The following is a 23,235-nucleotide window of genomic DNA, read 5'->3' on the forward strand; positions in this document are numbered from 1 at the left end:
GCAATTAAGTACCCTAAATTTGAGGCTTATATGCATGGCTTGGGTTTGGTTTTGTTTTGGTTTTTTTGGGGAGGGGGGATGGTGTTGAGGTTGGGGGTGCGTATGTGTTAAAACGTTCATTTGCCCATACTATGAAAAGGTATTGGATCAGTCCAGAAGGTAAGCAGAATATTTGCAGCCTTTTTTTGGTAAAGATAGAGTAAGATAGAGATAAATTTCTGAAACACATAAATCTGGAATTGTGTCATGCCCTCCTGGGATTACTCTGTCAACATATACCATGAAGGAAACCATCGTGTCAGTCATACCTTTGAGTACTTCTGGAGCTCCAAATCATTTGTAATGGGCATATCCACATTCACAACCTAAAAATTGTACATCATAACTTTTATCAATAGCAGGACAATAAAGACTTTACCAGAATGATGAATTCTGGCAAAAACCTGATGAGCAAAATAAACTGTACTTAAACAAAGTAACATTGATGCAAAATAATTTTGAACAAACATTAGAAAAATCTTTCAGGCACAGAACATTTACAACTAGGAGTGTGGTGATTATGCACTATTAGCAGACTCCAATATTATCCTATTCCCAAAGCCTGAGTGCCAATTTTAGTCAAATTCAGTAATCCTGTATAAGCACAAAATGCCATTGTGTTTGATGCAGACACCCAAACTGACTTGCCAATCAGAATTTGAAAAGTATGATAGCTTAAGTTATAACTTCAGGCTATAGTACAGCCATCTAACATCTAGACTAAATCACCATCTTCTGGAGCATGTTTCTAACATGGCTTGAAATACAGGAGTTTAATTACCAAATTTGAACGCAAAGTGGATTATTTAAAACAGTGACAAGAAATCCCTTCAGTATATCTCAATTTTTTAAATATTAATAAAGTAACTATGTTCACCACCAGTTTTCTTGTAATGTTCTTCCTTAACGTAATTTGTTTATCTGTAACCTTAGAAGGTTATTTACTCCAATTTTAAATGTAATAAGATTACATCTGTGGTGATCTACAGCCCAGGGTTGGCATTTGGGACATTGAAGTTGAATATGTTTGGGAGGATCACTACACTTGTTAGATTTGGAAAATGTATAGCAAAAAATCAGGTAACTTCAGACTCCTTTGCAAATTTCTAGTTTAACAAAGTACCTACAAAACAATACTAAGCCTCAGCTTTTTCTTTTGGCTTAATTTTAAACAGGGCTTCCAGCATCTTATTTTCTAGCACCTAGGGTATTTTTCCCCACAGACAGAATCCATTTCATGTCCATTCAGTTGTAACTAAATGAAGCTATGACTGGTAACTCCTCAGCTTGACTGCTCACACTTAGGTAGCTGGCAAAAAATACCACACAGTCATACATCCCTGTACAGACTTCCAGGGTCTCTTTCTGTTTCAGCAGGATCTCAGCTCCTCCCATCGGTACCACAACGGATCAGGAACACAGAAGCCATGAGTGACACCAAACCCTCTCTTCAAAGAGCTATTTCTTCTGAAGAGAAATACCTCTGAGAGAATACTCAAACCTGTAGGCACCTTCAGGGTGACTTTCTGGGATCTGAGTGTAGGAGTGAGGATAGCATGAAACAGGGACTGTGCTACCAGGCTGAAATCGAACTAAACATTGTTACTGAACGCAGCCAAGCAAGACTAGAGGTAGGTACAGATGACAAGAACTGGAAGAACCAAAAAATTACTTTCAAAACGGGATGCCACAACAGTTTCCTTCTATTATTTAAAAGGGCCAATCGTTAACATTCTCACTCCTGACATTTTACTGACGGCAGCTAAACAAGAATTAGAAACGAACAGTTTCACAAACTAAGCAGGTTTTCGTCCTCTGTAGGAAGTGTGATAGTGGTAAGGAAGTAATATCAGACACTTGAAATGTAAGGATGGGAATACCAAGAAACTGAAGTGGGCAGCCAAACAGATTTATTGCATCATGTACATAATCTTACACGAACTTCAGATCTTAAAGGAGTGCTAATGGAAAGAAGAGAAGCGAGTTTCTCAAGGCAATTCTTAAAGCTACTTTAAATCTTCCAGCAAGTGACTGGAACGATGGCTACTCCAAGTAGTAAAAATAAGTGTCTCTAAATCAACTGGACAAGCATTGCAAAGACAAACAGGGCATTTTCTTGGTGGCGGTGAGAATTTTTTAAGTCTTTGGAAAGAACACTGGCTGGAGTCTTTTATCTGTACTCACTGTCTAACACAGCACTGAAAAGCAGTAATGAATTATAATTTCAGTCAACTCCTTATGACAATTCATCAAAGCAATCTTTTGGTTGTCAATTGTTTAATATGAAGTGAAGAAATATCTAATAGACACTGGCACCACAAAGTTACACTACCGTGAATTACTTTCTATTTTCTCAGCACATTTGAAAATCATTCTTTCATTCTTCTAATAAAATTGTAAGATTCTTCGTGAAACACGGGAGCTCTATTCTGTGCCTTTTTTTCCCAGTACACAATAAAACAAAGAGATCATAAATGAAATCATAAAAATGCCACATATTTTAAGTGGCTCCTATGATGCAGATTTACAAGGACAGTTTATTTTCTTAAATCATAGTTCCTGTCTAGTATCTATATAACAATAATATCTATATAAACAGAATAAATAAATAAATAAATACTCAACAAACCCCAACTCATTATAACACTCCTATATTTCAGCCTTGATATTACGGGAAACAAAATTTGATGTTACTGATCTGCTCCAAACACTAAACTGTTTTATAAACAGCCTGTAATGCTAAGCTCACAGATATGTAATTTAAAGAAATAACATACATGAATGCAGTTTATTGAAAGACAACATACCATAACTTCGTATTCAGGTCCCAGCAGGTTTTCCCACTTGGATTTCAGCTCATGTGCTGGAGGGAGTGGGACTCTTCCTAAATATGAATATGAATATTAAATTTACAAGCATATTGTACATTTGGAATTAGGTTTACCTCTAAATACTTCAATAAAAATTCAGTGTAAATAAAAGATTAGAGGGAATAATCCCCAAAAGGAAAGTGCATTAAGCTGAGTCTATCAAACAGTGCAAATCAAAAATGTCTTTCTTTGGAAAACAATGCAAAATGTCAGCTACTGCTAACGTGTGATTTATTCAACTGAGAAGCAGAAGAGGTGATGCTTGCATTGATGAGATGCGAGTTCTGTACCATATAGCACTGTAAATAAATCATTCTTTCAGGCTGCAAAACAAATTTCACATGACTTGATAATTTGTTGCTATAAAAATGCTTGCCACTCCAGGGAAGCATCATCTCCCACCAAAATGAACTCCCTTAAGAAGTAAAACACCTGACAAGATATTGCTGTTATCAAGGGGCTGCGTCAGCACAATGCAGTCACTGACTTTATTTATACATTTGGCAGGTATAAAAGCTTGTCTAGTTTAATTAGGCCAGTAAGTAACATGAGCTCTAATATAAGCTCCAGTTCTAAACCAGTCTTCCGTGGGAACTTGGCTATCTTGACATTTATATCTTTTCAGCTTTCTTACTTATGCAACCAAGGCAGTATTACATTCATGTAAGACAATTTGACAGAGCTAGACAGCATAAAATGACTGGCTGCCCTGCATTTGACCTCATCCAGAAGCTCAGTGCACATATAAAGTTCCAAGCCGAAGCAATGTTTAACTGGTAAGAATCAAGCTCTAAAGCAAATTCCATCTAGCAGCTACAGCAGCAGCAACTGGGTTCTGAATTACCAAAACCTGTTCCCCCCCTCTGAATGACTGTAATAGTTTGTCAGATGTCTAGACAAGGCACAGACCACTTAGTATTGCTGATGTGTCGTACTGAAATTTAGAATGTAAATCACAACCTCACATTTTGCACACAAACTAGCAAGTAAAGTACCTCAAGGGAGGAATTTTGAAGATACCAAGAGGAGCTCAAAGCCTGCCTACCAGCAAAAGCCAACACAAATGGGATGTCAAGCTGCCTCTGCTTTCAACACCTTTGTAGACTGCAAAGATAAAACATGAGCTTTGCAATACAACCCTCATTACATTTTATAAATTTGATGTTTTCCGATCATTAAAAACAAAGATTTAAGTTAACTTATACAACATAACCCATCACTGTATTTCTTCCACTTACTTTCTGTCATGCCAGAGAGGCAAATTCTGTCTGATCTGCACTGAGAAACCACATTCCTCAGAGCCTAACAACTGAGATTTCACTTGGAAATATCCAGAGCATCTTTAACCTATAGGCTCAAGGATATACAGATATTCAAGGATTCCAGCAATTCAGATAACTATTTTCTGTCACCAAATAGAAACCCCACCAAGAATAAAAACTTGGGTTTGTAAATACAGCCCACAGGTCTCTCTAAAATTATCTCCTTAAAAAAAAAAAGGGAAGACAAATTGTCCCAAAATTCTCAGCTGTGAGTTAAGGGTTTTTTCCTCCATTGAAATTTAATTGAAGTTTCTAAGGATAAGTCATCTTCATGAGCCTTGTTATCAAGCACAGGCTGATCACTATCTTTGCTTCCCAACTGTAGCAAAAACAGAACACTAGTGCATTTTTCTACTCCTTCTATTTCCAGAAATACATAGGGACAGAAATTCTTTAGTCTCTTTTTCTGCTATTACAAAGTTATAGCACAAACACACAGGACCCAAGCACCTGCAATCCCTTGTGCAGCCAAATATAGATCTTAAGGTTCACCAGGAGTAATGAAACTCAGGGTCAAGCTCAAAGTTCAGTTCAGTAACTGTAAACTGTGTTCAGCTGGCTGAATACAGATTTTTTTGTCACTTCCAAAACACATTACCAAAATCTATGAGTTGTTCAGAGCAGGTGCTGATGCACATCTTCATTTGAAGTTTTCCCCTTTCTTTCTTTCAAACACCCTTTGAAGTCTTTGCTTGTAACTTCCTCAGAACTGTGGAAATGCTGGCTGGAGGGATTTGGATTAAATGTATTTAATTCCAATGGTATTGCCCAATTCACTTAAAATACTCCTTTTTCGCCAAACAGCTTTTTCCACATGGCAGCTAATAGGAAGTTTCTTTCTAGTCTCTCATCCAGCTGGATTTCTCATGACCTGAGATACGCACCACGTCTGCTGTAACATGCAAGGCCTCAGAAATGAAAATGCTTCCCAGGGACAGCTTTCATTAGGAACAACTTTCAACATATTTAGTCTGTCCTTCTGCCTGCACTTCCATACAGTTTTCCACTTCTAATTAGCAAGCATCAAGAATAAATCACAAGTGTATTGTAAAAATCACCTTTCCTGGTCAAAATTCCCAGCATCTTCAAAACTGGGATCTTGAATCTTCTTGCAATTTGCTCCTAGTTTCACAAACTTACTGTACAAAGATGTATACTGTGCTGTAGTGCGCACTTCATTAAAGCACTACCTTTATCTGCCCTACTGTTGTATATTTTTCCCCAGCCATCTTTAAGTGGCTGACTAGCATCATCATCATATCTTTGGGTTGTGAGTACTGCTGCAATGCAAAAGAAAGCAGTTCTGCCCAGTATGCAATCTTACAGATGCAGCTGTTAATTGCCCTAGTCTGCTAGCAGAAAGTTTCAGGCCTCATGGACATTGCACCCTAAACCATGTTGCCTTTGTAACAGAACTACTTAAGCACAGTTTTGCCTAGCCAGAATTACTATTTAATACCTCTTCAGGAAAACACAATTTAATAAGAATTTCACACAAGTGGGCTTAAAGGGAAGTAATACATATTTTATAAAACACACCTTTTACATTAAACTTCTAAAAGCATTTCCAGAGTTTAGTCAGAGCCTTGAATTAGCAGTATTTACTTTAGCACCATTATAATGACGTGCCCATCACCATGTCCAAAATAAGCACCTATCTTTAGAATTTAAAGTTGGCCATTAAATTATATTCCAAGGTGAAATCTTGTACATCGTATTTCAGTATGAGTAAAATTTGCAACTAAGCGTTTCAACTTTTTAACAGAGATACACACACATACTTTATAGTTGCATAAAGCTTTTGCAGAACCTTGTAACTTAAAGTGGTTTTTCACTATGAAAAACCCCCTGTTTAATCAAGCAATGATACTTGCTTACCATTGCATTAAATGCTCCTGATTCATTACTCAGTTTCAAAGCCATGCCCATTGCATTATCCTGCTGGCCCAAGGAGGACCAGCACTGCTAGATGGTATCAAGGGCAATATCCAACTGCAAACAAACAATATCTTCAGCATTTAAGTTTTGGTATCCCAAGAAACACTGTGCATACAAACACATTGTCCGGTATTCTCCAGGGTAAGGGGAGCTTGGATGCATAGGAGAATAGAAAAATCTCGTAGTACACTTGCTACATGACGCACTGGGGAATGCAGTGCAGATAGACCACACTGCTCCTGCCAGGAATCAGCATGGGTCCAACCGGCAGCTATGGATTCCAGGCAATGAGGTCCTTGCCAGACCCAGCTACATCTCCACCGTACTCTGCAGAGCTCCAAAGAAGGGGATTACGAGATTTGCACAATGCTAGAATTGAAGGGGAGCCACTCATATACATACAACTTGGTTACAAACTCCTTTTGAGACTAAGGGCTTTGGAATATTTACGGAGAGGCAGTGGATCCACATCAAAGTAGCTTGGGTCTGCTATGAAAAGGGCTCAAAAATACAGTTTGATCCAAGCTGATTATCAGCAGAACAGGGATCACCAAGGCATATCTAGATAACACACCTTGAGACTAACAGAGTTCGTTAGCTTCAAGCCAGGTAAAAGCAATTTTAGTTCCCAGCATAAACTGATCCTGGCACTGATATACCACATTTGCACAGCACTAGGTATTAGGTAACAAATTCCTCAGAAAGTTCTTTTTGCATCAGGGCAGACATCTGCAACCTGTGACACAAGATAACCCAATCACGATTCGTCAGGAACTGAATACAGAGATATCGTTAGCTTCAGTAGAAAAAGAAAATACTTTATGTGTAGAAAATTCCACAGTAAAAAAGGACTGGGTGACACAGGACAGCATGTGTTGCTCTTTTCTAGCAAGTGTAAGTCCTCCTGGCTCTTCTGCCCCTAAATACATCTCACTGCTAAGTCCTTAAGTTTCTTGTCCATTGTAAGTACAAATCAATATATGCTCTTCCATTCATACAGCTGAAACAACACTTTGATAACCTCACATCTCAGCTACTCAAGAACCTCTGCTTTGGCTTCCTATTTCTGGAAACATGCAAAAGTCACAACAAAGAATGTCTGGTTACAAGGCTTGGACAGAAAAGTAAACCAGAATGAAACATAGGAATTGCTACATTTCTCTCGTTTCCAGGTTGTCTTTAATACTGACAGATCTTCCACAGTCATAGCAAAATTGTTATTCATTGACAGCCATAATTTAGAATCCTCTATTACATCTACATATCTTAGAAACTACAAGGCATAAGGATAATTTATGCAGACTTTAACACAAGCTGTAGAAATTCACCCATAAGTTCTTGTAGAAGAGCCCAGAAATCTGTAGGGGAATTGAAGCACACCTTCTGGAAAGACCTCCAACCTTGATTCAGAAGTCAGCTAAAAAACAAAGCAATCCATGCCTTTATGATCTGCCCTATGTCCAATTGCCTTTGCTGTTAAAAACACATGCCTAATTTGAACTCCTGTCCAGCTTCCGATTCCAGCTATCAGGTCTTTACGTCTATTACGGCTTTGCCAGACCAGAGATTCTTATCTGCCTGCATAGGTGTGCAGTCAACAATTTCCAGTTCAGCTAGTAAGTTCAGGACAAGCCAGCCAGAATTTGCATGTCTAGACACTGAACTCTAGTTTCCAACAGTAGCATGGGAGGAAGCAGTATGCAACAGTATTAGTACTGCAAGGTAAATGAGTTGGGTCTGGGAACCATCAGGCAGCAAGGAGAGGTTCATTGCCAACTGGGGAATCTCACAGGAGGGGGACATAACTTGTGCTAAGCTCCACTTCTCTGGCACTCCAGAAAATGTCGGTGACCAGGAGCACTATAAGCAGGACAAGCAAACAGGAGCAAGGCAGTTACATGGCAGGTGGCACACAGGTGAGATAGATGTTCATGGAAATGGCATCTGTCTCATTTGTGTGGAAAATGACCTACAAATGGAGACAGGTCCCTGCTGCTGCAGCAGCCACCTCTGGTCCTTCAGCATGCCCTACTCAGTCAAAACTCCTGAGGAAGGATGCTGCAGCTCAGGTCACAGGTTGTAGGAGGCCAAGTGGAGCAGCCTGGAAGGCGAGTTCTGATGAAGTTACTGCAGTGCCAAAAGAGGAAACTGCAACAAATAAGCATCAGAGATGATGTACAGGAAACCAACAGAATATTTTGAGAAGACTCTGCAGATGCAGCAGCCTAAGACCTGTGAGGGCAATAAGATAGATATGACTGAGGTAACACTGGATCGGGAAGTAAATGTCAACTCCCAAGAGTTCCATCTCCTGATACTGTTCAACTAGGAATCTGGTTCAGGTCCCTGGCAGCAGAGGAGGATGAATATAACTCCTCTGTCAGGAGAGGACTGCAGGCAGGACACCTCAGGTTATCAGAGGAGGACCAGGGCTAGAAAGAGGAATCAGTGAGCTGGAGGCATTCAGCTCTATAGAGTTTATGAGATTCATTCCAGAGCACTGAAAGGGCTGCCCCTCCACTGTCTATAATCTACAAAAAAAAACCAAAACCAACAAATAAACAAACAAAAAAACATGGCAATCAAAGGGGGATCACTAATGACTGGAAAAGGGCAAACTTTATGCAAGGAGGAAGATCCAGAGGCCAGTCTCACCTTTGGCCCTAGAGAGATCATGAGATACTTCCTCTGGGAATCCATTTCTTAAGTGATAAGGCAAATCAGGGACAGTTAATATAGATTTGGCAAATAACTGACCAATCTGACTGCCAAGATAGCTACGTGGATGAAGGGTGTAATACACCCCAACTTTACCAAAGCTTTTGACACCATTTACACCAGCATTCTCATTTGGAAACTGAGGAAGCATGGGTTTGATGACTGCTAAACAGACTGAAAACTTAGATGGACCACTAGGTCTGGGATCAAAGACAGCATTAACCAATGGCTTGACAGTCAGTTATGAGAGAAGGTCAATAGCTACAGGGGCTACTATTATCCAGTATCTTCATCAATGACCTCCATGATGACATAGAATGCACTCTTGGCAAACCAGTGGACAGTGCTACATTGGAAGAGTTGATAGATCCAACAGGTAGAGCTTTATTTCAGAGGGACCTGAATAAAAAGCATTACAGAGCAAAAGCTAAAGATGGAGTAAGCCACGACAGCCCATCGGTATTGAAAATGGATTAAAGACAACTGCACAGACTTAGAAGACACACTGCAAGATATCCTATCCACCTGTTTTATGTAGACTCTGCTTCTTGTCATTTTTAAGATTATCCTTCTGTTCTCGGTTTTCCTCATTTTTAGTGTCCACACTAGTTTCAGTCCTTAGAGCTCCAGGTGACACAAAGGTTGGAACAGGTTGCACTGTGAAAGCAGATGAAAAAAAAAAGAAATCATATGCTGCAAAATATATGAAGTAGTAACACTGCCTCACTAACTACTCCTTTTTTTTTTTCTTACACAGGAGTTTTGCGCTCAGTTTTCCTGAATCCCTCATTTCTTTCCATTCCTCCTTAAGTACCTCATTTTCTACAGTGCACCCCTACAAAATCTAGGATTATGTGGTATCTAGTCCTAATTGTTAAATTAGGTAACTGTAAATTGAGTGAAAAATAAAATTAGTTGCTGAAAAAGAGGTGTGTAGGGGCATGGGGGCAAAGGATTACCTCTATCTGAAGGTCTTTCTGAAGAAATAGTAGAAGAAGGTTTCCTTCTAAGTAAGGTAAGGCGTACAGTCTGTCCTGTGTTACGCAATGCCTCTACCACTTCTTGGTTGGTATAATCCTGTATATTAACTCCATCAACCTAAACCAAGAAAAATCATATCATATAATAGTAATCACATTACATTCTTAGGCTGTACCATACACTGTAAGCAACATCCACATTATTGTGTGCAGAAATTATAGGGCTATTCACCCAAGACAGTAGTATTTGCAAAACAATCTCATTAAATCAGTTACATTTCACTAGATAATATTTTCAAAATGCATTTTAAAAGGAAACTAGAGTAATTTCTTCTGTCTTCCTGGGGCAACCATGAAACAGAATTTACTAATCTAAGCATGCACTGATTTCCCCCTGCGATTTTTTTGTTTACAAAAAACAGCTTCAGGAATATTGTGGTTGAAGCTTCCCAGCAAGAGTAGTCAACCTAGAACTCTGTTCAGTTCATTATCACTGTTGGTTTTCTCATGGATTTCTAACACGCCACACACAAGCCTACACACATTACTGTTTGTATAATGCGCTCTAAACAGCCCAATTCTTACATTAATTCAGATGTTTTAATTTACACCCAAAATACTCTGTTCACCTCACTGTTAGATCATGCATCAACAGGGGCTTCTCCTGCAAAGCTGCAGATAAAAGCACAAGGCTGTATCAATTTTTGCTCTCACAAAGAAGCTGACTTTGGAAGGTCTGGTATAGCACACATTTTAAAAGTAATTTAAAATCATATCTCTCTATATATTATCTCTTAAAACAAAAAGACTGTGTAATTCATTCCTGCTTGTACTGCGAATGCAAAATTGGCTATTATTCAATTCACTATTATTCAATAGTTTTTAATTTTTCTACACATAAAGCTTGGGTTTTTAAACCTAAATTGTGACTATTGACATTTTGATCGTATCTGTACAATACTGCACAGTTATTAAGTACCATAAACAGTGTGCCACATCTTGCAAAATCTTAACCATCCTTGAATCCCATTTAATGCAAATAGAGGCTGATGCTTTTCATCTTTACTTCAGGCCAAAAGCCACAATTCTCCACTCTGAAACATTTTAACCCAAATGCTTGCCTCTTTCATACTTAACTACTATTTAATACTTCTTTGAATACAAAATAATTTTAACCACAGCAAGCCAAAGCTCATTTCTGTTACAAATCTAGCTAAACAAATAGGAAGCACCAAATTATTTCCTCTGCAAAGTGGAGAAGGTTTAATTGATTTTAGAAAGTCTTTACTATGTTGTTCTTTTAACACTGAGATGTGTAATGAAGTATTAGTTCTACAACAATATATAAGCAGACTATTTTACTTACAGCAACAATTTTGTCATGAACATGAATTTGGCCATTGTGGTCAGCAGCACTACCAGGTATTATATTTTTCACAAAAATCCCTGAAGGTTCTGTTAGCAGGGGGAGGGGAGAAAGAGAAACAAGTCACTACATTAACCTAATTTGTTTCTTTTCTTACTAAGATTTTTAATTACAGCCTTTTTCACACACTTCTTCTGTCCACAAAGTTATGATTCTGTAAACCACCAACATTTGAATATTACCACTCACACAGCTTGACATAGAACAACTGACGATCTCAGATGGAAAAAACAGCACTGACACAATCACCTGTACACTGACCTCAAAATCTTTGCTTTAGAATGGCTCACAAGAGGCCACCTCCTCCATGGATTCATCCCTGGGCTTACCCAGGCTTTAAACCACAATCACTTAAATCCATGCTGCATTTGATTTCAATAGGACTACCTAAGCACATACTTTACTTTTAGCTTAAGTACTTTGATCAGGACTTCAATCATCTTACAGCTAAAGAATTTAGTACTTTAAATCTTAATGAAAAAGGATTTTTCTTTAAAAAAAAAAGAAATGTGGAAATCAGAAAAGCTATCCTTTGTCATAACTGATGTTTGATTATTAATTCTAACTTCTAATTAGAACAAGGAAATAAAAACAAAACAAACAAACAAAACCCAAAACCACAACAGTAAAAAAACCAATCATCAGCTGAAACAGTAACCCTTCCCTTCCACAAACTCCCACAAAACATGAGATGCTGATCTTTAATTCTAGTTAAAATTGACACTTCATCCATCCTTTCTGAACACTAACATTCCTCAGACACCTGCCCAACATGGTTTGTACATGCTCAGCAAAACCCCTCTACCGTACCTTTCCCATTGCCTGATACGTGCTCCTCCCCAACCCAGTTCCCAGTGCTCACTGCACTGGCCTGGGATTCCTGACACAAGAGGCAACACAAGACGGTCTCCTGGGAATGAAGAGGGCTGCAAAGCATCCCCAAATGCACTGCACCACATTCCCAGAATACTTTCTTGAGTCCCACGAGGAAGGGGAGGGGATAAAAAGCACTATCCCTTTCTGTAAAACCAGATATTCAGTTGAGTCAATTTTAAAGACGTTACCATTTGTGGAACCAACATTTGAAAGATGAGTTGATAGCTCTAATTTAAAGAGGATTTACTAAAAATCCCAAACTGATTCCATGTCCCCATACCCTAGTGCAGGTATTTTAATCTGTTCCCAGAGTTTAGACACTGAAACAGCCATCTGCCAAAGATAACTACATGATCTTGTGAAGGTGGCATACACATCATTCACAGCTAAGATTCTCTGCATCTCCTGCCTGGCAGAGGGATGGACTAGTTAATCTGACTGATCACTTCCACTCTAACACCTACAATTCATTTAACAAACAAAAACTTGTATGTTGAGCTATTTTGTACATACTGAAGATGCCATTCAAAAATTAATGCAAACTGGGGACATCCGATACTCTGGTTTTGAAATTCTTCTTAAAATGCGTTATCTGAATCATGCTATATACCACAGGGGCAAAATAAGGAGCAGTGTGGACAGGAACCTGACTGTGTTAGAGACTGTATATGCAGGAACTTCCTGTTACAATTTAATGTCTTGCACAGAAACAACATAACCATGTCAAATTCACAGTCCAGCAGTCAAGTGGGAATTATTGTTTTTAAGCTATTTACAACTCTAAAAACTTTTGTGGCTGAATTTCACTTTGCATCAAATTCTCCAAATATCTTTTTCATAGATTTTGTAAGTCACAGTGTTTCAAAGAAGTGCTATCCATTTTCCCTAAAGTAAATAAAGGGTATCTGAGAAGCCCCTGTCCTAGACCTTACTAAATCCTGTAGAACTCACCTACATCACTTGTGCCAGCATATCCAACAATTGTTATCCCCAAGCTTTGCCCATTCTTTTTTATAAGTTCAACATCATAGGTCTCAAAAAGGTTGGTATTATCCTATAAATAAAGCACAAGACAGTAAAAACAAACAAACAAACAAAAAAAACCCCTCATCATTTCCCAGTACCATTACAATATTGCAGGTTAATTAAGATCTTCAGAAGTGAGCAATGATTTTGATTTTCCCATTTTAGGAGGGATCATATTTGTGAAAGACATATACCCAAGATTTGCTGAAAATAAGGTGTCACCCAAAGTCATTTGATGCTCTTTAAATTCTTTCATATTTTCTCCACATACCTGTCAGAGGTATAATATTTATATTTTATGAAAAACAAAGGTTTTCGTTAGACTGTTCAGGAGCCATTTCCCTTTGGATTCCACTGCCACTTGGTAACAACAAGCTTCCCAGTCAATCCCACAAGACAACAGACACTCTGAATGCCCTCAGAATTTCTTCTCTCCCTTTCGTATGTTAGTCCTGACAAACAGTGTCATGAAACCACTTGCTTGAGTGCTTTCTACTGGGCAGTTAGGAAGCAAAAAAACCTGGTCCAAATACAGTGTTATCGCATCACACATTTCTGTCAGAAAAAGTGATGCTTATCTCTCTCCTTGTTATCCCCTACTAAGGAAGCGAGGGGCAGCAGGAAAGGGATCTAGGGATGTCAAAACAGAAACAGGTTCGATGCTCTGAAATAAAAGAAACCATGTGTATACATAGTTGGCACATCTCTATTACAGAAGCAGTTACCTATTTAAGTGCAAATACAGGAGACTAGGTAGGTGTTTGCGCTTATTGTTTGTTGTTATGCTAGATCCCAAACCACAAAACCATTCCAAAAGTCCATCTTTGACATATCAACAAGTCTGATATGTTCCTGTTCAGATTTGACCACCACCAAACTGCAAAGAGCACTGGACAACCTCCAGGTTGTCCTCCATTGTTGAAGGCAATGGGAAGCAAAAGACAATTAGTTCGCATTCCATGAAAATTGTTTTTAAGACCTAACAGAGGAAGGGAAAGTCTTCATTTGTAAATGCTTTATTGTTGAATAAAGCAAGTTCTCATAACAAACAATACTTGAAGAGAGAAGCACATAACATGATCTGTTCTTTGAACCCTCCGCTTACTACAATTACCAAAAAAACATCTGACCTTACACTGGAGAAGTATATGGAAAAAAGTCCCCTCAAAGCTGGCCCAGTATGTCTGTGCAACTCTACTCTGACAAGTAAAAATCAAAGCTGCAAGACAGAGTTCAAACAGGACACACTAAAGACATTGGTTATACCAAAGAGAAAAAAAATCAAGAATGTAGATCTGGGATTGCAAGGGATAAATTAAAATACATAAAGTTGTTTGTTTTCAGTAATCAGATACAGCCTAATGAGATCAAAAAGATGATGATGATCAGAGCAAGGTCTGTTAAAGTGATGAAATCAAGAGAGATAGTGTCACTGCCAACAGCAAAAATGGATCAGGAAATTGGAAAACATTTCTTAAGAGAGTGAACAAAAGAGAAGTTTAATCAAATGCTTGCCAGATATCAGCTTTGGAAGGACCTATATTAAAAGCAGGCCAAAGTTATGGCCATACCTATTTCACTTTTCACTGAAAGAGAAATCAATGGACAGCTATCTCCTTTCTTATCACACACACCTCCCTCCACTAGCCAACTCATTAAGCTCATTAAATGTTTTCCAACTCTTGCTCCATAAGACGCTGATGGAGATGAAGATAAGTTTTGATGCTCTGTCACTTATCTTTAGGAGAGGGAATCAAAACAGTAAACAAGCTTATAGCAACATCTGAAATGGAGCTATGGCCTTGAGAGTCCTGCTATTTTGACAAAAGCCCTACATAGTCAGTGCTCTCGTGCTACAGAAATTTTCTCTAAGCAGCGTTACTGGTAGAATGCAAAACATTAGAAGTAGAATCTGGAAAAATCAAAGTAGGAGAGTCCTAAATACAGTCAGCACAAGTAGGCTGCTAACATTGCTGTCAGTATCTTGGAGAGTACACGTAATATGACTGTTTTCTTGTGCCCATGCATGGACAGAAGTAGTTTCAGTTATTCTCTACTACAGAAAATTTAAAGGAAATCAAATATTAACATAAAACTGAAAAAACTAACCATATATTAAAAATGCCTTTCTGCTGGTTTGCAAAAAAGAAAAGGAAAATATTTTCTATTCCAAAGCTCACAGGTAGCAAAAGTACTCAGAAACCAGAGAGAAATTAGATTATAGGAAGAAGTTCTGTTGTAAATCAGACACAACCTAAAAGGTGGACCATTAAAATCATCATTAAATTAATAAATACATTCAGATTAGCCACTATTCTTGACTTCAGCGAATCTTTCTTAACATCAGAAAGAGGAGCTTCTTCAAATCTAAGTATGAAGGCACTATTTAGTTCAATGACATTCAGAAAGAAGTAGATGAAATAGCAATGTGATTTTTTTCCACTCTAAACTACATAGCAGGAATAAGGAGGACACTGAAAAGGCATCCAGAAGGAATAACATTTTATAAAGGCTGCAGCATGTACAATGCTTAAGGCTGATTAGCAACAAACAGGCCCACCTTTGAGGTGGGGAAGAGAGGAAAATAGTACTTTGTAGAGGAAACAAAACTAGGACCATGTTATTTTTTCCTAATATGGTCCTTGGAAAATATGATACAGCCAGAAAAGAAGTGCTTCATAACGATGCTGATTCTCTAGCAAAGCCTTCTTTCAGAGTATAAGCCCACTTTTAAGACTTCAACCTTACATACATAATTACCCCCTCCCATCTCTCTGCCACTCAGGTTTCCTCCTACACCAATCCCACTTCTGAGAAGAGGGGCTTGAGAAGGACCCAAAATACTTTACTAATTATTCAGCCACAGTAGCCTTCCAGAGAGATGCAAGGCAAAAAGCTAATGGCTGCTTTTGCATTGAGTATGCCCAGGCAGCGAGGAGGTGAGTTTGTAACAATATGACTGCTGGTCTGACCTTTAAAAATAGTGCTTCAAAAACAAACAAACAAAAAAGCTCTCTTCACTCATATTCAAGAAACTAGACAAGAAAGAAAAGGCTACTCAGATTCTACACCTAAATCTAAGCAGCACAGTAGTAGCAGATGGTACACAAGCACAGCTTTGTTTATGTTTCGAGACCTACTGTACACTTAGTGTAGCATTTGTTGATTTTAATTACTCAAAACTGAAAAGAATGACTTCAAAAACAAGAGACTTTGATATGACCATGATAAGATTTGCTAAAACAAGTTTCAAAATTTTTAGATATATTTCCTATCACAGACAGTAGCGTAGACTATGAAAACATTACACTTATGTTTCATAAAGAGATGATTGTGCTGAATAATTCTGGTGTGGCCATGGCGCTCTGGATTTCAGAGTAGGGAAATTCACAGTGAAGTTTTAAATCCACTTACAAATGATTGATTAGCAAAAATGTAATGAGCTAAGAAGGAGAACCAGAAGTACCATTTATCGATAACGTTTATGGTCTTGGTAATTAAATTACCCACCTGAAATAAATTCTGTAAAGCTGGTCATTCTGATCCTAAGATTATAGGTATTAATAACATACAGGAAAAATGGAAAAATTATAGAAGGCAGGGCTATAATAATGACCACTTAAATACACACACCTAATATCTGGAAACTGAAAAGAGGAGAAGCACTTTAGGTCTCAAGAACACTCTGTTCTCCTCCTCCTTTCTGATCACAAGCCACAAACATATTTTAAATTGTCACAAGTAAACACCGGATACTTACATTTCCATTTTGAAAAGAAGGTAATGTACTGACTGGCCAGCTCACAGGAGCTGGTGGAGTCTCCATAATTTCATACTTCGGGTCTCTTGCAACTATCATCCTAACAGAATTCCCACAGTTTCTCAGCACTTGGGCAACTTGTTCACTGGTCATTCCTTGCACATTGGTCCCTCCAATCTGTAGGATGTGATCTCCTGTCCGAAGCCTCCCGTCCTTCAAATGTAAATAAAATTGCAAAAAATGTTTCTAGTCTATACATAAAATATCTTTTCTATTACAAAATTGAAACTGTGTACAGGCATCTTCATGGCCATGAGAGCCAATGTAAGAAAATACCATAAAATTGACCACCACGGCAACATACTAAATAATTCAAGGAAGTGTTTGCACAATCATGCACTGTTTTTTCCACAGTAGTTAAGAGTGGTATATCACCCTTTCCAAAACCGAGTAAGATACACAAGTTGAATAGCACCATTCCTAAGAAAGTGGTTACTTTTCTCATTTCGGAGAAAACAGACAGCAACAATGTTTTATGATCTCACAGGTTGTTATGTATTGCTATTTCATAGAATACTCCTCATCAGATAGGGGTTAGAATAAAAAGCACAGCATTTTGATTTAGGACTTTTTAGAGTTTTTCCTAATACTTCTATATTAGCCTGGCAATTCTTTTCTCATATAACTAGCTCCAACTCGAGCTAGTAAATCCGCTGAACGTAACAAGACTCCACACAAACCATTTTTTACATGATAATTATGATTCATGACCTACATCATCATTTCTATTATAAGCAAGCATTCATAGGACCAAATCCTCAGCTGGTATTGATCAGCACAGCTCCACCACCTTAGGTGCATTGATTTATACAGCAATCATAGCAGAGTTATTCCCAGAACTAACTCAAACTCATTTACAAACTCATCCAATTTTAACATGTATATGTGCTCATTATTTCACATGTTCTTAATGATGTCTCATTCAACTGAGAATGATGTGGTGAGTTCTTAACTTACATGCTTCATTTGTAGTCAAAACACTTTATTCCTTACAGCAAAACAGGTGTTACACAATAATTAAAAAATTCTCATTTATACATGACAGGTTCAGGGGGAAGCAGTCAAGCAAAAGCCAACAGTTTCCAGTAAAGCTCTCCAAATATCCAATTTTCGTTTCCATCCTATACTAGAGGAAGTACTTTAGCCTCTCTTTTGCATGTTACCAGATCTTGTCTGCATGGGTTCCAGACCTCAAATATTGTAACTTGCCATGACCAAATTCACATTAAAAATATGAATCTGTTTTGCTATTGCACTTGTTCTACTCCTGAAATGTAGCAATACTTAGAACTTTAAAGATTAGCAATCAAAGGCTGCAAACTGTACCCGTGCAACTTTAAAAGACATCAGTAACTTCAAAAGGCTTTGCTTCAATCCTAAGTGTCTCCTTGAACTGGTCAGACCACAGGGCAGGGATCAAAACCCATTTAAAATGAAACCCACATAAAAATAGGACATCTTAAATCTGTAAACTGAATCTTGCAACACAATTACTTCAATAGGGCAGATTCTCTTGCCTGACAATCCATTTGGAGAGTTTGTCCCTATAGATGTTGCCAAATGTGCCAAATTCTACAGAGGATGTGCAAAACCATTAAGAGTATTTGTCCTCCCCCAGACTGACCAAAGGCTGAAAACACCAGAAGTATTGAAAATATTAGAAGGTTAGACAACTTTTCAGAATTTCTGCATGTTCAACAATGTTATAAAAGCCAAAGCATGTCTGAGAAACAACTTAATTCATATCAGGTGCTGACTTTTTCCTCAATCATACCTTCAACATTCATAAAGTGTATGTTGGCATTCAGACTTTGATGCTATCAGCTTCCTTTTGTTTAAGTATATTAGTTTATTTTAAGACTGTCAAAACCAGTTAATTATACTTTACAATCAAACAAGAAGTGACATAATATAACAAATTACCCGATCTGCTAATCCCCCAGGAACAATTGTTCTTACAACTACTCCACTCGACTTTCCTCCTACAATTCCAAAGCCTAATCCTGAACCATCATTAATCAGCTCAACATCTTCAACATGGCCCCAGTGAATCTGCAATTAATAAAAACAAGAGATTTTAATTTCAGTCGATCTTTAATGTTTCTTACTTTCACGTGTACCAGGAATGACAGGAATTAATAAGAGCAATTTTCTCTCTTTACCCCACATATTGGAGATCTGTTGGATTTTATTCAGTCAGCTTCATTTCCTTATAAATACGCAGTGGGATTTCTCATCTGTTTTTAAACATACATTTTGTCCTTCACTTTCAGAATAACAGGATACTAGGAAAAAGCTTGACTAAGAAAAAGCAATTTTAAGATTTTCTTGCCAAAATGAAAACTATCCTTTCAGTTTTTCTTAAATCAAGACTACTGCAAACAACACAGAAAAACAGAGGCAAGGAGCTTGCACTGGCCTAGTTTTCGCTTAGTGTTGCCCAAATTCTTATTTCTGTTATTTCACTTACACACTCTAAATACCGCCAGTACATGCTGAATTAATAGCGCAGTACAATATTCTGCCATACTGAATTGGAAGCATGTTTCTAAGCTACACTGTACCATGACCTTATGTTCTACAAGACAATCTGAAAATAACAAAGCTGTTAAGCAACCCAAACCTAGCCAATGTTTCTGTCAGATTAATATCTCATAGAAACCAAAATGGAGCAAAGTAGGCAGATTTAAGTCTTCTGTGAATAAAGGATTTATTAGCACACTGAAAATCTTTGCCAAAGCCAGTTAAATATCATAAAAGAAGTTTAAAGACCCCCTGTAGAGATATATATTTGTATTTTATTTTGTTAGTCTGTTCAGTGCAGATCTTTCAATGAAAAAGCAGTTAAAGTTTAATTCTTTAAAATTTTCAGTGCAATAAACAATATTGATTATCCACTAAAACCTTCAGATTTCACTAGCTCTGTAATAATCATGAGGGAAATAATTACTGAGAATAAGGAAAAGCACTGCTCTTAACCAGATTTTCATCAAAACCTACTAGCATAATAAATTAAGATTCCAATATTGCAAACCCTGGATTTAGGTGTGCAGTTCGACCAAATTCAGTGAAGCCACCTGGACCATATGGTTTGAACACAGATGGAAGTTCAGCCCTAGCTTATTACATGTTCCAGTGACAATCTCTCCTTCCTCAAGAAAACAAAAGGGTTCACAATCAATGAAATTCACAGATAAAAAAGAACCTGATAATTACACAGGGATCGAGAGGTTCTTTAACTGATACTTTTTGTTTGTTTTTAAAACAAAGACAAGGCCTTTTGTTTTGAGCAGTTTAATTTTAAATTGGTTGGGATATTTCAAGCAGTCCTTATGATAGGTTATGTTTACACTCTTTTAAGATGTAATCAGAGCATCTTTAATTGCTGAACATAAGTAGGTTTCAGCCGGATATACTTGTAAAATGCTTTACCCAGCCTATGCTGAACAGATCCTGCTGCTAAGAATATGCTGATCTACTTAAAGCTTCTGCTGTCCTATAAAAACCCAGAATCTATTTTATAACAACTTCATGCAGCTTTGCCATGGAAGCCTTATACTTATTGCATGATCAGTCTAAATGAAATGTCATCACATATAAAATCTGATTAAAGAATAAAGTCCCTATATGTAAAGCTTGCTAACACAAACACTTAAAACCACAAAAAAATATCCAGCATAGTTCAAAATCTGTATTTTAACAGTATTACAACTCACAGTCTCAGGTGGATTTATATCACTTAATAAGACAGCCGAAGTTCTGCTGTTTCCTTGAACTGGCTCCCTAGCAACAACCAGATGTAGAGATCCTGTGGATTGCTGGAGGAGGGCAATAGCGTGCTGATGGGAAATGTTCTGATCCAATGGGGTGCAATTAATGGCCAGTATGTGGTCATTTTCCTTTAGTCTTTGATCCCTTAACAAAACATTAAAAGCAATATTAAAATGCAGCATAGTGACTTCACAACAGGCTTGTGTAATTTAAATATGAACATGCAAAATACACAGTTATGCAAGGTTAAATATTTATATATTAAAAAAATTTGCTTATTACACTGTCTTCACCAACTTACACATTACATGCAATCCACGCTGTACTGAACTGCCCAGCCACATTTTGTTCCAACTTTATAATGGTACAGAAATTTGCTCAATTTTTGCCTTTGCTTCTATTCAAAATTCAATGAAATTCCCTCATAATTTCTTGACAGGGCAGAAAAAAATGTATTTTTGTAGTTATACAATGAATTAGGAACTCTTCTTCATTATGTTTAGCACCACATGACACTGTCTCTAAGTACCCACAACTCAGGCTATGATGTTGTTTTGTATCATTATTTGATCTAAAGATCGATGAGCTGCATATTTATACTTTACTCAAAATTCACAGTATCAAACTTCAGACATCAAACTTTCTTCAAGCAATACACAGTTCAACTTATACCTTAAGAGAATATAAATTTCACAGTTAATTCACCCTAGTGATGAATTTAGATTTGTGACAAGAGGGAAACCATCACTCATCTGCTTTGTTAAATATTCATTCTGAGCACGAGACCAAACTGTTACATAGACAGACACTGCCTTCAAAGCTCTGTAGGAATCCAAAAAAAGTCTCCAGGAGATCTTGCCTCAGAAGCAAAATGGGAAGCATGCTGGGGAAATTTATAAACTCTGAAACAATATAACGGCACATCTTAATTAACGCATTTTAAACTTCCTTTTTATCATGTGATGTTTAAGATGTTTCCCAGAAATCACTTTCTTCAAGCACTAAATGTATTTTAGATTCTCTCATTAAAGAAAGTGAGCAGCAGGTCATCAAATCCTAAAGTGAGATATTCACCCTCCTTTGACATCCGGATCAGTCCATCTGTCTCCACTTTGAAAGAGCCTAATATGCTTTTCTTTAAGTGTTCTCTGGTGTGTTCTCTGTGGGCCCATAGCCATTATCATTCCAACCTCTCCCCACTCTTTTTGTCATCCTGTGTTGGCACTTCCTGACATGTGTTATTTAAAAAGTGACACCAATGACTTGAAATCTAGACACATTTTCTTGAAACATAATTCCAAGCACTGCATTTGTCTCATGCCAACTCTTGTGGTTTTACAATCACATTTTATTTTTAAAGGATTGCTCTGTCTTTTGTTGTTGGGTGAAAACCCACAGACAATACGGGAAGAAACTGCCTGAAGCCTTGATTCTATGATGACATCTGTGCAGGGATCTGTTGGGAGAAGTGGATCTAAATTTACACAGGAAACAAACAGTAAAACCAACTATAAATAGGGCATTGTCATAGGCACATAAATGAAGAAACAAGATGGGGGGGGGGGGGGGAATCTTTCATGGACACAATGCATAAAAATTCAGATGGAGGCTAATTTTTATTTTCCTTCTATTCTTTTCCGAGTTTTCTTTTGTTTTTTTTAATCAGTACTCAAGATTCTCTTAAGTGAGTCATGATTTCTGGAAATTCAATTTATGAATGGCTCAGATATTTAAAACTCATCTGAAAATCTGATCCTCAAAACACGAGTCCATTTAGCTGAAAAGCCAGAATTCAAGATACTACCAACAAAATATGCCACCAGATAACCCAAACATGTTAGTCTGATAGATTTTTCAACATGAAAGTCATGACTTTTACCTTCATGGAAATACTGAGATTTTCCAATACAATTATAAAGATCTCACCTGTCGGCTATGCTTCCTGGCTGGACTTCCTTGACAAAGATACCAACTTCTCCCAAGCTGTGATTTTTAAGGGCAACCACACTAAATCCAAGACCTCCAACAGAAGGCTTTTCAATCTTTATTGATTCTATTTGTCTCCCCTAATAAAACAGAAAAAATTGATTTACTAATTTTTAATGCAATAGAATGAGCTAGTTTAAAATTTATGAACACCGGGAGAATTATTCTCCTCTTAAGACTAAACAAAGGCAAAATACTGAATATGTTATTTCTATAAAAGCTCCTCCATTTATTATTTTTAATATAGCAGAGTATTGGATATGCAAGCACTCTGAGGTTCTGAAACCTCAGGGAATTTAAGAGCTGCTTTCACACTTCATTCACATTATGAGATGAATTCCAAACTGGATGAAAACTATGAACGAAGTGCTGTCTAGAGCAATATATTTGGGATTTCTGGAAATGCTGCATAGCTAAACTAAATTACTTGTCTTTTGGCTCCCCTTGCTTTTAATGCTGATTT

General features: G+C 37.5%; 1 protein-coding gene across 5 annotated transcripts in view; it reads right to left on the reverse strand.

Annotated features, from left to right (window-relative positions):
* The window catches only part of PATJ (PATJ crumbs cell polarity complex component), a 156,120-nt gene that overhangs the window by 123,533 nt on the left and 9,352 nt on the right, over positions 1–23,235 (reverse strand). For all 5 annotated transcript variants that reach the window (XM_049808440.1, XM_049808441.1, XM_049808439.1 and 2 more), the window contains exons 6-15: positions 22,713–22,852; positions 20,732–20,930; positions 18,939–19,067; positions 16,956–17,168; positions 13,121–13,223; positions 11,234–11,322; positions 9,847–9,985; positions 9,413–9,544; positions 2,847–2,923; positions 309–365 (exon numbers count right to left, since the gene is read on the reverse strand). In XM_049808440.1, coding sequence (XP_049664397.1) covers positions 309–365; positions 2,847–2,923; positions 9,413–9,544; positions 9,847–9,985; positions 11,234–11,322; positions 13,121–13,223; positions 16,956–17,168; positions 18,939–19,067; positions 20,732–20,930; positions 22,713–22,852 — 1,278 coding nt within the window. The remainder of the gene's footprint in view (positions 1–308; positions 366–2,846; positions 2,924–9,412; positions 9,545–9,846; positions 9,986–11,233; positions 11,323–13,120; positions 13,224–16,955; positions 17,169–18,938; positions 19,068–20,731; positions 20,931–22,712; positions 22,853–23,235) is intronic.

This window comes from Accipiter gentilis, chromosome 8 (assembly GCF_929443795.1).
Source record: "Accipiter gentilis chromosome 8, bAccGen1.1, whole genome shotgun sequence".
NCBI lineage: Eukaryota > Metazoa > Chordata > Aves > Accipitriformes > Accipitridae > Astur > Astur gentilis.